The 11,019-nt window shown below is 41.2% G+C and overlaps 1 protein-coding gene across 1 annotated transcript in view; it reads right to left on the reverse strand.

Moving 5' to 3' along the window:
• LOC137621395 (basic salivary proline-rich protein 4-like) overlaps positions 1–10,000 on the reverse strand; it is a 17,477-nt gene extending 7,477 nt beyond the window's left edge. The window contains exon 1 of the mRNA XM_068351693.1: positions 8,667–10,000. Within this exon, the coding sequence (XP_068207794.1) occupies positions 8,667–10,000 (1,334 nt within the window). The remainder of the gene's footprint in view (positions 1–8,666) is intronic.
• Positions 10,001–11,019: the final 1,019 nt, after the last annotated feature.

Genomic DNA, 11,019 nt, shown 5'->3' on the forward strand with positions numbered 1-11,019 from the left:
ATCTATAATGTATTGATTTTTTTTTAACGAAGGGACAAAGACACATTAAGAGTACTATTTGCTTTAGTGCTTAAGTGGGAGAGGTGTCTGGAATAAGTGGCCAATATATCAAAGAAGTATGAATGGACGGTAATTTAGAATACCCAATGTAAATACTGGGAATAAAGCTTATTATTACTAGTACGCTCTCTCTCTCTCTCTCTCTCTCTCTCTCTCTCTCTCTCTCTCTCTCTCGATATAGCTACACATGGTAAAGATTTGGATTATAATAAAATACCCAAATATATGTGTGTATGTGCTCTTCATAGATATCCTATCACTAGATGGGCCAAGACCCTTATTTCTCTTCCTCTTGTTTTGTTATTTTTTAATATTTTATATAGGATTTGTTTATTTTAATGTTGTTTTTGTTCTTAAAATATTTATTTTTCCTTGGTTCCTTTCCTCACTGGGCTATTTTCCCTGTTGGGGTCCCTTGCCTTTCCTCGCTGGACTATTTTCCCTGTTGCGGCCCCTGTGCTAGTAGCATGCTGCTTTTCCAACGAGGGTTGTAGCTTAGCAAGTAATAATAATAATAATGATAATAATAATACGTGAAGACCGCCGCCATCTTGGGGCGGGCTGGATAGGTGGTGGCTAGCATGGTGATCAATGTAAGTAAACAGGTAAACATCGCACATACAATTTATATTAAACGGTGCTCTATATATTCTTCTTTGTTCGATTCAAGAATATAGATTTGATGGTCAAGAATGATTTATTCGTTGATACGTTCTTTACTTATTCGTGATGGTACGAGCAACCTATTAATTACATGTCTCGATTTATATCTTTATGAGTTATTGGCAACGTTTGCTTTTTTATTTAATGCGCAAATGTATATGAGTGTTTGGTCATTGATTCTCTTTTTAGGTATACCATCTTTTACGCCTTGGTGATATCTTTAATCTTGCTCATGTTTAATTTATATGTTTGTATAATTGTGGAGCTTATTAAGTAGTACTGGGAAAATATTGCCATTTATACTAGTGAATATAAATGAATGTATATAAAAGAATTAGATGATAAATGGAGAATTATTGAATTAAAAGCTCAAGATAGAGACGACTGGCAAAATCTAACCGAGGACCTTTGTGTCAATAGGCGTAGGAGAGGATGATGATGGTTTAAAGGGTTAAAGGTTGGTCATGAATGGCAGTGGTAAAAGACAGTGGTATTGTCCTGTCAAGCAGGACAATGCCCTAGAGACTAACCATATTACATATGATCAGCGTCCAAGCCCTCTCTCCATCCAATCTGTGACCAGTGAGGGCCAGGCAGTGGCTGCTGATGACCCAGAAGATAGACATATAGGCTCCCCCAAATTCCCCATCCTTAGCTCACAAGAATGGTAAGGTTGCAGCGATCAAAGGAACTAACTAGTTTGAGCGGGACTCGAACCCCTGTCTGGCGATCACCAGTCAGGGACGTTACGACATAGGTGGTAAATCAAAGCGAGTAAATTGAATTGTTTTGATCAGAAGTAGAAGCAGTCTGTGAATAGGCCTATTCCATAAAAGCCTTGGAGTTTCTTAAAGATTTTTTAGGCCACAGATATACCGTTGTTTGTTCGTATGTTCGCTTGCCTCGTGCCGTTATGAAACTACACTATTTGCATGTCTTCTTGAAGATTGGCAATCAAATAACGTTTCTCAGATTATGAATATAGATTTGATTTAAAAAAAAATAAATGTTTTCTTTCAATTTAAACAGCAAACCTTTAGTATCGAATAAGTTCTTAAGTATACCTATTGATCCTTAGGGAGTAATATTAAATCCACAAGCGAAATCAAAAGTAAAAGAAGCAATTATATTCTCTGAATATAAATATAGATTTAATTTGAAAAAAAAATCCAATGTTTTCCTTAATTTAAACAACGAAATTGCAGAAGCGAATGGGTTTGGTAAATATAAATGTATCATTTATTGTCCTTATTTCCTTTCCTCAGTGGGCTATTTTTCCCTGTTATAGCTTTTGGGCTTATAGCATCCTGTTTTTCCAACAACAACAATAATAATAATAATAATAATAATAATAATAATAATAATAATAATAATAATAATAATAATAATAATAACCCCGTGAGAGTAATGGTGAAATTCAAACGATAGCAAGAGTACAGGAAGACATAATATCACCCTAGGAGAAACAGGGAACTCATTAAATCTACGGGATATGTCCCCATGGTTTCAGAATCTCGTTTACCTGGTTCACCTTGAGAGAGGGGAGGGTAGGCCCATGTGCAGGGAAGGTAGGCTCCTTAAAGGTAGGCCCTTCCGCACCCTGGTGACTAAGAGGTAGGCCTATTATCCAAATAGCCCTTTGAAGCGAGGGGAAGCCAGTGAGTCATTTGCTTCATCTATTAACGTCCTGGTCGTTAGTTATTGGAGGCAGAAACCTCATTATTATTATTATTATTATTATTATTATTACTACTAGTGTACGCAACCCGTCATTAATGACTGCTAAATGGTTAGATAGATATGCACACACACATGCGCGCGCACGCAACCCCTTTCACCAGTGTATGACTACTCCCTCTCTCCCTTACCCGAAGGACGGGTGAAGCTGAGCTTGGCGGGAAAGAAATTATATATATATATATATATATATATATATATATACATATATATACACGTTCAAGAAAATTGAAATTGAACGGATTGTGAACGCCAGTCCAGCAGATCACAAGACAGGAACGTTTCCAATAAGAATAGGCTACTAGCTACAACCCTTTTTCCCCCTCCTCTCAAACAGCATGCAACTTTCCATATAAAATTGGGTGATGTACAGTTAGCTTCATTAATTCCGGTACACTAACGTTTCCTGAGCTTCACGTGAAGTGTACCGGAATTAATGAAGCCAACTGTACATTACAGTTTCCAAGATCGTCGCTTATCTGAACAAAACATAGGCTTTAGGATTTTTCGACCCAAGATCTGCATATGCGAAAACGAACCGACTGTCTCTGTGGATTGTATAAGTTTTGCATGAAAATGAGTCTGCATGCAAGAACAAGGATCACCAATATCTGCATGTGTCCAATATTTTCGGGAGGTTGTTGTGTCAGTGTCTCTTGAAGGATTCGAAACAATTTTATTTTGAAATGGAAACTTTGAAAAACTGAGAGTGTCTTTTTTAGAGAGAGAGAGAGAGAGAGAGAGAGAGAGAGAGAGAGAGAGAGAGAGAGAGAGATATCGTGACTTTAGGATATATGTACTGAAAAGGGCTCCAGAAATTACTACACAACTATAACAAGTCTTTCGAGTAATGTAGCTGCATATAGAAAGTTAAATACTTGAAATATATCGTGAATCTGTAGAAATAAATGTTGATATTTTTTTTTAATCTCTTAGTATAGATTTGCATTGCTGTTCAGATAGAAAATATTCTATATAATAAAGATGCAACACGACTATCGGCAGCCATAGAGCAACTGGGGGAGTATTATGATAAGTGGTCCCTGGTTCGTCTTGACTTTTCATAGAATGATAACTTTTCATAGTATGATAGCTTTTCATGTTAGAATAACTTTTCATAGAATGATAACTTTTCATAGAATGATAACTTTTCATAGAATGATAACTTTTCATAGAATGATAACTTTACATAATATGATAGCTTTTCATATTAGGATAGCTTTCATAGAATGATAACATTTCACAGAATGATAACTTTACATAATATGATAGCTTTTCATATTAGGATAACTTTTCATAACATGATAGCTTTTCATAATATGATATCTTTTTACCAAATAACTTTTCATAGAATGGTAATTTTGGGAATAGCTTATCCCCAAGAATATTTATATATAAATATAAGTGTACTTATATTGTCCATATTTATCTGAAGTTGGATGGCTCTATGTATAAGTACGTGCAATTTAAATATACTTGAATATGTAAGTCAACTTATTAGACACAAATAAAAACAATAAACTTCGTATATATTACCTTATGTATGACCTGGTCACTAAATATAAATTTTGGGAAATAACTTACCTCTTAGAAGATTTATATATATATATATATATATATATATAGAGAGAGAGAGAGAGAGAGAGAGAGAGAGAGAGAGAGAGAGAGAGAGAGAGAGATGTATGTATGTATGTATGTATAAGTGTACATACTGTACATTAGCTATGTTTCTTTTAAGTTGGTTCCAGTGGTTGCAAGTGCAGCTAAGGCAAACGTATTTGAATCCACTGCTCTGGTTACGGCTAATTTTCCCATTGCCTACACATACACTGAATAGTCTTGCCTATTCTTTACAGTATTCTCCTCTGACCTCAAACACCGCAACACTGAGATTACCAAACAGTTCTTCCTGGCTCAAGGGGTTAACTAAAGCACTGTAATTGTTCAGTGGCTACTTTCCTTTTATAGGGTAAAAGAGACTTTAGCTATGGTAAGCCGCTCTTCCAGGAGAAGGACACTCCAAAATCAAACCATTGTTCTTATTCTTCGGCAGTGCCATATCCTTTGTACCATGGTCTTCCACTGTCTTGGGGTAGTATTCTCTTGCTTGAGGGTGCACTCGGGCACACTTTTATGTTATTTCTCTTCCTCTTGTTTTTTTTGAAGTTTTAATAATTTATATATGAAAGAATTATATTAATGTTGTTATTGTTCTTAAAGTATTTTATTTTGATTGTTAATTTCTTATCTTGTAGTTTTGTTATTTCTTTTGTTTAATTTTCTCACTGGGCTATTTTCCCTATTGGAGCCCTTGGACTTATAGCATCTTGTTTTTTCCAACTAGGGTTGTAGCTTAGCAAGTATTAGTATTAATAATACTAATAATAATAATAAAAATAATAATAATAATAATAATAATAATATGCAGATAAACTCATAAAGACAGAAATACAAACAGATTATATCCGCATGTAAAAAGAATAGCTTCGTTTCTATTTCTCTGCGTCTGACTTGGTCTTATTATTATGTACCAAGCTACAACCCTAGTTGGAAAAGCAGGATGCTATAAGCCCAATGGCCCCAATAGGGAAAATAGCTCATTGAGGAAAGGAAATAAGTAAATAAAATTTAAGAGAAATTTAATAACAACAGCAACATTAAAATAAATTTTTCATATATAGACTATAAAGATTTCAAAATAACAAGAGGAAGAGAAACAAGAAAGAATAGTGTGCCTGAGTGTACCCTCAAGCAAAGGACTCTACCCCAAGACAGTGGAAGACCATGGTACAGAGGCTATGGCACTACATAAGCCAAGAGGAAAGGAAAGAAGGAAAAATTAAATATTCTAAAAACAGTAACATTAAGATAAATGTATCCTATACAAACTATAAAAACTTTAACTAAACAAGAAGCAGAGAAATTAGATAGAATAGTGTGCCTAAGTGAACCCTCAAGCAAGAGATCTCTAGTCGAAGACAGTGGAAGACCATGGTACAGAGGCCATGGTTCTACCCAAGACTAGAGAACAATGGTTTGATTTTGGCGTGTCCTTTATCCACGTGTAAAATAAATAGCTTCGTCTTCTGATCTGGTCACGAAATCTAAAAAAAAAAAGGTAATTGTTTACAACACCACGCTCTCCATTTACTCCAAAATAATGCAATCCTGCAGTTCTCATCTTCTTGCTCAGTAATTAGGTGGTTACTTCAATTCTGGGAAAGCAATAATTAGCAAGATATGTTGAGGAAGGGGGAAGGGGTTATAAAAAGAAAATAGCTCGGTTTCCTCACCAAACGACTTGGAACTGACATGTCAACATAGTCAAACAAACAGAATTCGTGATGCCAGCGTACATAAACAGAAGTTCGTGATGCCAGCGTACATAAACAGAAGTTCGTGATGCCAGCGTACATAAACAGAATTCGTGATGCCAGCGTACGTAAACAGAAGTTCGTGATGCCAGGGTACATAAACAGAATTCGTGATGCCAGCGTACGTAAACAGAAGTTCGTGATGCCAGCGTACATAAACAGAAGTTCGTGATGCCAGCGTACATAAACAGAATTCGTGATGCCAGCGTACGTAAACAGAAGTTCGTGATGCCAGCGTACGTAAACAGAAGTTCGTGATGCCAGGGTACATAAACAGAATTCGTGATGCCAGCGTACATAAACAGAAGTTCGTGATGCCAGCGTACATAAACAGAAGTTCGTGATGCCAGCGTACATAAACAGAATTCGTGATGCCAGCGTACGTAAACAGAAGTTCGTGATGCCAGCGTACGTAAACAGAAGTTCGTGATGCCAGCGTACATAAACAGAATTCGTGATGCCAGCGTACATAAACAGAAGTTCGTGATGCCAGCGTACATAAACAGAAGTTCGTGATGCCAGCGTACATAAACAGAATTCGTGATGCCAGCGTACGTAAACAGAAGTTCGTGATGCCAGCGTACGTAAACAGAAGTTCGTGATGCCAGGGTACATAAACAGAATTCGTGATGCCAGCGTACATAAACAGAAGTTCGTGATGCCAGCGTACGTAAACAGAAGTTCGTGATGCCAGGGTACATAAACAGAATTCGTGATGCCAGCGTACGTAAACAGAAGTTCGTGATGCCAGGGTACATAAACAGAATTCGTGATGCCAGCGTACATAAACAGAAGTTCGTGATGCCAGCGTACATAAACAGAAGTTTGTGATGCCAGCGTACGTAAACAGAAGTTCGTGATGCCAGCGTACATAAACAGAATTCGTGATGCCAGCGTACGTAAACAGAAGTTCGTGATGCCAGGGTACATAAACAGAATTCGTGATGCCAGCGTACGTAAACAGAATTTCGTGATGCCAGGGTACATAAACAGAATTCGTGATGCCAGCGTACATAAACAGAAGTTCGTGATGCCAGCGTACATAAACAGAATTCGTGATGCCAGCGTACGTAAACAGAAGTTCGTGATGCCAGCGTACGTAAACAGAAGTTCGTGATGCCAGGGTACATAAACAGAATTCGTGATGCCAGCGTACATAAACAGAATTCGTGATGCCAGCGTACGTAAACAGAAGTTCGTGATGCCAGGGTACATAAACAGAATTCGTGATGCCAGCGTACGTAAACAGAAGTTCGTGATGCCAGGGTACATAAACAGAATTCGTGATGCCAGCGTACATAAACAGAAGTTCGTGATGCCAGCGTACATAAACAGAAGTTCGTGATGCCAGGGTACATAAACAGAATTCGTGATGCCAGCGTACGTAAACAGAAGTTCGTGATGCCAGCGTACGTAAACAGAAGTTCGTGATGCCAGGGTACATAAACAGAATTCGTGATGCCAGCGTACATAAACAGAAGTTCGTGATGCCAGCGTACATAAACAGAAGTTCGTGATGCCAGCGTACATAAACAGAATTCGTGATGCCAGCGTACGTAAACAGAAGTTCGTGATGCCAGCGTACGTAAACAGAAGTTCGTGATGCCAGCGTACATAAACAGAATTTGTGATGCCAGCGTACATAAACAGAAGTTCGTGATGCCAGCGTACATAAACAGAAGTTCGTGATGCCAGCGTACATAAACAGAATTCGTGATGCCAGCGTACGTAAACAGAAGTTCGTGATGCCAGGGTACATAAACAGAATTCGTGATGCCAGCGTACATAAACAGAAGTTCGTGATGCCAGGGTACATAAACAGAATTCGTGATGCCAGCGTACGTAAACAGAAGTTCGTGATGCCAGGGTACATAAACAGAATTCGTGATGCCAGCGTACATAAACAGAAGTTCGTGATGCCAGCGTACATAAACAGAAGTTCGTGATGCCAGCGTACATTTGATATACTGTATATTCAAAATATACTTAATTAAAAATGGATTAATTACTCAAAAGTGTCCATAAAATATGCAATTTACAAATAGTGGCACTTTTTAGTGTAAACAATTACCAAAAAGAATGATGTTTGACAGGAAGATTATGAGAAAATGCTGAAAAAATAAACTCCGCAAAATATAGTTAGAAAGGATTTCCCAATTTTTTTTCCCACCTATTTGCACTAATGTGACCTAATGTCCCGGGGCGAATTTCCGAAGGTAAATGGAACGACTCGTGCTATTCTGAAATTGCATTTTTTTTTTTAAAGCTTTAGGCGAACTTTATAATCCTTAATGAGATTCCCTCGTAAACAGCGTAGAAAGGGACCCGAATTACGGCCAGAGTGTTTCGTGTCAAATGGATTTTGGGATGAAATGCCCCCCCCCCCCCCACCCCCCACCCCCAAGTGAATTCGCGTTTTGATTTATTCAGTACAATTGGATGTTTGCATGACCGGGTTTCCACATTAAATACGGCTTATGTTAGGTCCCTGAAGTTTATTTATTTCCTTATTTCATTTCCTCACTGGGGGATTTTTCCTTGTTGGAGCCCTTCGGCTTACGTCATCCTGCTTTTTTCAAGTAGGGTTGTAGCCTAGCTCTCCCCGGGGTGAGAGGGGGTGGCTTGTGCTATCCCCGGGTGAGAGGGGGTTGCTTGTGCTCTCCCCGGGTGAGAGGGGGTTGCTTGTGCTCTCCCCGGGTGAGAAGGGGTTGCTTGTGCTCTCCCCGGGTGAGAGGGGGTTGCTTGTGCTCTCCCCGGGTGAGAAGGGGTTGCTTGTGCTCTCCCCGGGTGAGAGGGGGTTGTTTGTGCTCTCCCCGGGTGAGAGGGGGTTGCTTGTGCTCTCCACGGGTGAGAGGGGGTTGCTTTTGCTCTCCCCGGGTGAGAGGGGGTTGCTTGTGGTCTCTCCAGGTGAGGAGGGGTTGCTTGTGCTCTCCCCGGGTGAGAGGGGGTTGTTTGTGCTCTCCACGGGTGAGAGGGGGTTGCTTGTGCTCTCCACGGGTGAGAGGGGGTTGCTTTTGCTCTCCCCGGGTGAGAGGGGGTTGCTTGTGGTCTCTCCAGGTGAGGAGGGGTTGCTTGTGCTCTCCCCGGGTGAGAGAGGGTTGTTTGTGCTCTCCACGGGTGAGAGGGGGTTGCTTGTGCTCTCCACGGGTGAGAGGGGGTTGCTTTTGCTCTCCCCGGGTGAGAGGGGGTTGCTTGTGGTCTCTCCAGGTGAGGAGGGGTTGCTTGTGCTCTCCCCGGGTGAGAGAGGGTTGTTTGTGCTCTCCACGGGTGAGAGGGGGTTGCTTGTGCTCTCCACGGGTGAGAGGGGGTTGCTTTTGCTCTCCCCGGGTGAGAGGGGGTTGCTTGTGGTCTCTCCAGGTGAGGAGGGGTTGCTTGTGCTCTCCCCGGGTGAGAGAGGGTTGTTTGTGCTCTCCACGGGTGAGAGGGGGTTGCTTGTGCTCTCCACGGGTGAGAGGGGGTTGCTTTTGCTCTCCCCGGGTGAGAGGGGGTTGCTTGTGGTCTCTCCAGGTGAGGAGGGGTTGCTTGTGCTCTCCCCGGGTGAGAGAGGGTTGTTTGTGCTCTCCACGGGTGAGAGGGGGTTGCTTGTGATCTCCACGGGTGAGAGGGGGTTGCTTTTGCTCTCCCCGGGTGAGAGGGGGTTGCTTGTGGTCTCTCCAGGTGAGGAGGGGTTGCTTGTGCTCTCCCCGGGTGAGAGAGGGTTGTTTGTGCTCTCCACGGGTGAGAGGGGGTTGCTTGTGCTCTCCACGGGTGAGAGGGGGTTGCTTTTGCTCTCCCCGGGTGAGAGGGGGTTGCTTGTGGTCTCTCCAGGTGAGGAGGGGTTGCTTGTGCTCTCCCCGGGTGAGAGAGGGTTGTTTGTGCTCTCCACGGGTGAGAGGGGGTTGCTTGTGCTCTCCACGGGTGAGAGGGGGTTGCTTTTGCTCTCCCCGGGTGAGAGGGGGTTGCTTGTGGTCTCTCCAGGTGAGGAGGGGGTTGCTTGTGCTCTCCCCGGGTGAGAGAGGGTTGTTTGTGCTCTCCACGGGTGAGAGGGGGTTGCTTGTGCTCTCCCCGGGTGAGAGGGGGTTGCTTGTGGTCTCTCCAGGTGAGGAGGGGTTGCTTGTGCTCTCCCCGGGTGAGAGAGGGTTGCTTGTGCGTGTGCGTGCATATCTGTCTAAAAATTTAGCCTTCATTTTTGACGGGTCGCGTGCACTAGTTATGCAATACCTGCAGAAATTTCCAGTAATCTCGTAATGAAATTACCAATTAATGATCAGAATCAGAAAAGGGTTATTCATTCAGTTTATGATATTGGACAATGTATAAGAGTTGTGGTGGCCTATTGGAAACATCCCTGTCTGGTGATCGCCAGACTAGGGTTCGAGTCCCGCTCGAACACGTTAGTTCCTTTGGGGTTTACAGTACGTATTACTGTATCCAGCCCCTTTCAATAAAGCAAAATTTTATTATACATTGAAAGGGTTCTACAATACGAAATACATTTGCCCAGCCCATTTCAATAAAGCAAAATTTTATTATACATTGAAAGGGTTCTACAATACGAAGTACTTCAGTCCAGCCCATTTCAATCAACCAAAATTTCATTAAAAAAAAACTTGATATCTCTATAAAGAGAGACAAAAAATCTCCCTAACCCACATTGACGAATATCCGGGTCCTTAAACCAGTATAAATTGCACGACTATCGAATTCCACCTTCGCGAAATACTATTTCAGCATTATATTGCTATTCATTCAATTTCGGGGTTTGCGCGGAGAAATTTTTTCACTCGTAATTAGGTGTTTTTTTTTTTTGTGTGTGTGTGGGGGGGGGCCCCTCCCACGCCATTATTCTTAGCTTGGTTTATTTTGTATTGAAGTTTTTTTTTTCTCTTCTGGACTTTAATAAATAGAATCTTTTTTTTCCGGTTGGGCGGAAACAATTTCATGGCAATTAAGTCGCCACCGCGCATTTTGAAACGAGATTCGTGTTAAAAGGCTCCATGTCATTTTTGAGAGAGAGAGAGAGAGAGAGAGAGAGAGAGAGAGAGAGAGGGTATGAAAGCAATGAGGAGAGTCAAAGCTGAACAGCTTTTATGAGAGAGAGAGAGAGAGAGAGAGTAGTACCTTTATGATAATAATGAAGAAACTATGAGAGACAGCGAGAGATATTGATTTTATGCAAGTATTGAGAAAACAGCTTAAAAAGTAG

Source organism: Palaemon carinicauda, chromosome 28 (genome assembly GCF_036898095.1).
Source record: "Palaemon carinicauda isolate YSFRI2023 chromosome 28, ASM3689809v2, whole genome shotgun sequence".
Classification (NCBI taxonomy): domain Eukaryota; kingdom Metazoa; phylum Arthropoda; class Malacostraca; order Decapoda; family Palaemonidae; genus Palaemon; species Palaemon carinicauda.